A 6,030-nucleotide genomic window follows, 5' to 3' on the forward strand; every position below is an offset into this window, starting at 1 on the left:
ACTGCACACGAAGATCATCATCCTACAAGAAACAAAGTCATTCATTAGTGTTCCAACATGTCCCACATTAACAGTGTAGAAAACACTGTCAAGGAGAAAAACATCACATGTTCTCGTTTTTTTCTCTCGTTCCAATCAGTGAGGGTGTTCCATCCTGTGTCAGGAAACCTAGAAATTGAAGTGATTGTCCATGTTACAATATTATAAAAAAGCAATGACATCATTCCAGTGCTCCAGCCTGGAACTGATGCCACACATTTCTCCTGCTGAGAAAGTAGAAACATCTGTAAATCTGTCATTTTGTACTTTTCATGTCAACATAAAACACAGTTCTAAAAGAAATTCACATCAAATTCCAAGAATCCTGAAAGAGTGAGCTGGAAATGTCAGTGCTAACAGAACTGCAGCACTCCCAAAATGCAAATGGAGTGGTCAATCAGGCCCCCTGCTCTGTGAAACAAAACCTGTAACCAAATGGAGAAGAAATCTCTGTCCCACAGAAGCAGGAGTTAACAGAAACACAGCAACATAACATCCAGCAAAATAGACAAACACATAAGACACAAATCTCTTCTGCACAATCTCAACACAACTCAGACAGAGACAGACAGCAGCGCGCGTGGTGGAACATATAACGGCGGAAGACAAACACACAATCAGTAATAGATCAACCGCAGCCAAGCACAGATACACAGACGACGTCGTAGTTCAGCCAAGAAAAGACAGGAAAGAAAATGTCAGGCGCCGGCTCAAAAGAACTTATGATGCATCTTATAATCTGCCAACTTCACTTTTACAAATCTCTTGTATTCTCATTTCAACTTCTCAGTCCTTCAAGGTGATTCAACCTGTACCAAATTAATTATTCTCAGTCCTTTATACTCTTTGGCAACTCGATTCAGGGTCCCAGAGAAAGACGATACATCCAGTAACAGACTTCTACTTACGGCGACCCGGTTCAGAGAGCCATAGTAAAGGTGATTCAACCCAAACCTATCCGATTAATCCCAAACCAGTCCAATTATAAGTCCACTGGAGATGAGTCGTAATCTCCGGCTGATACAAGCCCACACTACCTGAATACACAAAGACCCAAATTCTTTTAAAGAGGTACGGGACGACTCTCAGGGCAAAGAATTCAAAAGAAACCCAGCTTTAGCAGAGGTAGCGCAAAGTCCTGCTGCTTGGAACAGCCACGAACCCCCGTTTGTGTGTATTTATTCAAATCCTTAAACTACAGACTCTTTGAGGAGGGATTTTATATACCGCTGCAGTTTCTAAATTCTGTGAGGCCGCACACACCAAGAACAACCAGCCCCGGTCCAACGACACAGCGCTTCAGACAACCAAAAAAATAATTAAATACTGTCTTACCACACCGAAGCGTCGGGCCGAAACGGATCAATCAGGGCCAAACAGCCGCCCACCGAGATTCCAGAACCGGCACGAGCCCCCAAAATGTTAAGGAAGAATATCTAAAATAGTTTAACTTTGGAAAAAAGTTGGCTCTCTCTCTTCCTTAGATCCCAGGTCCTCTCGGCAGGCCACGTGTAGCCACAAGGAAAAACAACAATGCGTGTTGACATCACAGAATTACAGAGTTTAATCCAATATAAGACAATGCATAAACTTAAAAGTAAGACAATGCACAAACTTACACCAGAAACTGCAGAACAACGGAGACATACATTCATTTACCTGACATAAATGGAAAGAAAGACGGAAAGAAAGAAAGAAAAGCAAAGACGTGCAAAGACATCTTTGGAGAATTGCAAGAGCAAATCTGATTTGTTACTTTTGTGTAGAAAGTTTTATCCTCTTGTATTTAATTTATTCAAACAAGGCGTATCTTTGCTCATCCAACCAGGAGCTATCTCTGACCCTCTATCTGAAGCCTAAACCCCTGCCGTGTTTACGGCCTCTCACAGATGAGTGTGAAAAGCCAGAACTTCCACTGTATTGTTTTCTCACAGACAAAAGGCAATTCAAACGATCCTAGCAAACCATCTGCTGGAACTACAGTTAAAATAAAGGTCAATAGGCCAGAATAAGTTACTGATTTAAAACCACAATTTAGGCCATTTGAATCAAGACATGTTAAGTTTTAAAACTAGCTTATTTTAAATTTATTTTCTCAACAATAGTTACACCTAATTTATGATTTTTTTTCAGGTGAATGACAATGGGCATCTGACCTTTGATTATCCATGGTCAAGTTATTCTTCTCAACAATTTCCATTGTATGGAACCAGAGACGTCATTGCTCCGTTCTGGACTGATTTAGACAACAGAGGCAATGGTGATATCTACTATGTTCAGTACACCAGTGGCTCTCTTCTCCAACGAGTTACACAGGACATCAACACGTACTTCCCAGCACTTAACTTTCAGGCCAACTGGATCTTTATAGCAACATGGCATGAAGTTGCCTATTATCCAACAAGTGGAACAGTAAGTGATCTGTTTTTAACTTCTGAAACAAATTTGATCTACAAATAAAACAACTTTTGTATAATCTGAAAATTAATCCCCAATAATTACACTTATTTTTCCCAGCAAACAACATTTCAGGCAGTCTTGACTACCAATGGCCAATATTCATTTGTGCTGATGAATTATGGGTCAATAGCCTCCACATCAAGATCTGTACAGGTTAGATATTCTTATACTAAACTATAATATAACATATTTTATTTGCCTTGTCTTGGTCCAGAAAATGTATGTTTCCCTGAAATATAAACAATTTTATTCATCTATGCACATTTAATTTCCAGGCTGGATATGACACCATCAATTCCCCTCACCATTTCACCATCCCTGGATCACTCTCTAGTCAGGCAACTGGACCTAACTCAGTTTTTCGTCTTGGCAGTAATGTCAATGTACCCGGACGCTGGGCCTTCCGTGTCGATCATGGTTCAATAGGCTGCAATTTCAGTGGTAAGAACACAGTCACATAGCGTACCTTTTTATAACAATGAACACATGTATCAGGGATATAAGGTACAACTCCAATCTGTGTTTCATGGTAGAACAGCAAAGCTATTAAAACTCTTCATATATATATATACACACATACATATTGCTCATCAACGCAAATGTCGAATAAACCAATCACATGGCAGCAACTCAATACCTTTAGGCATGTAGACATGGCCAAGACGATCTGCTGCAGTTCAAACCTGTCAAGATCCGTGTTTTTGTGTGTTTATATTTGAGTTTTCTGTGTTCAGTCCTGTTTCCCTGTGAGTCTCTGTCCTGTCCTCCCCGTTGATTGCTCCCCAGGTGTGTCTCATTCCCTTGATTACCCCGTGTGTATTTAAACCCTCCTGTTGTCTGTGTTCCTCGTAGGGTCCTTGTCAATTGTCAAACGTTTGCAGTCTGCGTCTGTCTGTCCGTCCGTCCGTCCGTCTTCCCAGTTGTACTGGTTAAGTCCTGTGTCGACGTCAGTTCCAGTTGATTTAGTCTTCGTTGTCAGTTGCTACCGGTGCTTAGCTGCGTGCTAGTTGTTCCTGCCGTGCTGCCTGATTTGGACTATGTGAACTACATTCATCATTAAACTCATCTTCACCATAACCTGGGTTCTCTGCGTCATCTCCTCACCACCAACAACCACACCTTATGACAAAACCGAGCATCAGAATGGGGAAGAAAGGTGATTGGTGCCATACGGGCTGGTCTGAGTATTTCACAAAGTGCTGACCTACTGGGATTTTAACACACGACCATCTCTAGGGTTTACAGAGAATGGTCCAAAAAGAGAAAATATTCAGTGAGCAGCAGTTCTGTGGGTGCAAATGCCTTGTTGATGCAAGAGGTCAGAGGAGAATGGCCAGACTGGTTCGAGCTGATGGAACGACAACAGAAAGTCAAATAACCACTCGTTACAACTTAGGTATGCAGAAGAGCATCTCTGAATGCACAACATGTTGAACCTTGAGGCGGATGGGCTACAGCAGCAGACGACCACACTGGGTGTCACTCCTGTTAGCTAAAAACAGGAAACTGAGGCTACAATTCACACAGGCTCACCAAAATTGGAACAAAGAGGATTGAAAAAACGTTGCCTGGTCTGATGAGTCTTGATTTCAGCTGCAACATTCGGATAGTTGGGTCAGAATTTAATGTCAGCAACATGAAAACATGGATTTTATCAATGGTTCAGAGTGGTGGTACAATAGTGTGGGGGATATTTTCCTGGCACACTTTGGACCCATTAGTACCAATTGAGCAGCGTGTCAACACCACAGCCTACCTGAGTATAGTAGCTGACCATGTTCATCCCTTTATAACCAGAGTGTACCCATCTTCTGACGGCGACTTCCAGCAGGATAATGCGCCATGTCACAAAGTGCGAATCACCTCACAATAGCCTCCACAGTCACCAGATCTCAATCCAATAGAAAACCTTTGGGATGTGGTGACACAGGAGATTCGAGTCATGGGCAAATCTGCAGCAATTAAGTGATGATATTATGTCAATATGGACCAGACTCTCTGAAGAATGTTTCCAGTACCTTGTTGAATCTATGCCACAAAGGATTAAGATAGTTCTGAAAACAAGAGGGTCCAACCTGGTACTAGTAAGGTGTACCTATTAAAGTGGGCAGTAAGTGTATCTATGTAGTCTGAGTGCCAAGGTGAGACCCAATTGATTTTTTTTCACATGTGGAGCAGTCTGGCTTCCGCTATGATACTCCACTTAATATATACATGGGACATTTCTTTGGGTTCATTTCAAATATAATAGACATGGAAAAGAGAGATGAAAAGAGAATACATGTCAACAACCTAGAAGTCTGTTTCTACACTTGCAGAAAGAGGGAGAAAAGCAGTCAAGAAACCATACCAACAAACAACACATGCATACATAATGACAATTATAAGATCATAAAAAAGCATAAGCTAATTCAAAACGTTTTTAGAGGCAACTGCAGAACAAAACTGAAAACACACCTGAATCGAAACACCTGTGTATGTGTGTGGTTGTGATCATGCTGGTGTATACAAAAATGTTCAATAGCCACAGTTATCTACTGGCCCTGGAGGAAAGAGCACCAGGAGCTCTATTGCAGTGACAACCACACCTCCTTTCACCCTCCGAGCAGCTACAAAGTAGAAGACAAAGGAAGCTGCAGCCACACTTTCATAGATTGCAGTGGCAACTGGCACCAACCCTCGGCCACTATCCCCAGCCTACCATAGCCAGAATCAGCCAATCAAGACAATGAAACACACCCTATGCCAACACTGAGTTGGCCAATAAATCAGACCCAAAAAGGCGGACCAACCCTAATGAAAACAGCTAGCCAGAGCAAGCACATGCACCACTACATAGGCAAACAAACAGAGGCTGTCAGCACCAGTAGGTCACACAGACCTCACCATGCACCTCCATGCCCACCACACCACTTAAAGGAAGGATCCCAATGCAACAAATCACACTGTGGCACAGAAATGCCGCAGCACGCACTGTGAACGAGGCAGCACCTCCTCTCAGACAAGGAACCACCAACATCCAGGTCAGCTAAGCAATAATGACAAAATCAAGCCAACCACAGAGACAGCAACACCACTATATGTCCTCAGGGACACAGCCAGAACCATCAACTGCAGACACACATCACCGATCAGGGACCACAAAAAAAAAACAAACAGACAAAAAAAAACAAGTCACCACAGACCAGCACCACACAGAGGAGGGTAGAGCATGTCTCAAAACAAGAGCTGCTCACAAATCCCACATTGTGAAGATGCATTACACCAAGCCTGAAAAATCAAAACACCCCTGCAAAAGTGCACCCCCCTGGAAAAAAACCCTCCACAACATCAATATCCAGGAGCACATGCATGACATCCCTACACCAGACAAAAAACACTTTTTCAAGAAAGCCCACAACCATGAGGAGCAAAGTGCACACAGTGAAAACCAAAATCCACCCTGAAGTCAAGTCCATCACATCCCGAAACAACCCAGGTCAGATAAACCAAACCACACAGACCCCCTGACACTGCCTTAAAACAAAACCG

At 42.6% G+C, this 6,030-nt stretch overlaps 1 protein-coding gene across 1 annotated transcript in view; it reads left to right on the top strand.

Annotated features, from left to right (window-relative positions):
• Window positions 1–2,172: 2,172 nt before the first annotated feature.
• The window catches only part of LOC103132572 (alpha-tectorin-like), a gene marked incomplete at its 5' end in the record, with an annotated part of 17,746 nt that continues 13,888 nt past the window's right edge, over window positions 2,173–6,030 (top strand). The window contains 3 exon segments of the mRNA XM_016667460.1: window positions 2,173–2,451; window positions 2,557–2,652; window positions 2,775–2,940. Of these exon segments, the coding sequence (XP_016522946.1) occupies window positions 2,173–2,451; window positions 2,557–2,652; window positions 2,775–2,940 (541 nt within the window).

Source organism: Poecilia formosa, unplaced genomic scaffold (assembly GCF_000485575.1).
Source record: "Poecilia formosa unplaced genomic scaffold, Poecilia_formosa-5.1.2 Scaffold1134, whole genome shotgun sequence".
Classification (NCBI taxonomy): domain Eukaryota; kingdom Metazoa; phylum Chordata; class Actinopteri; order Cyprinodontiformes; family Poeciliidae; genus Poecilia; species Poecilia formosa.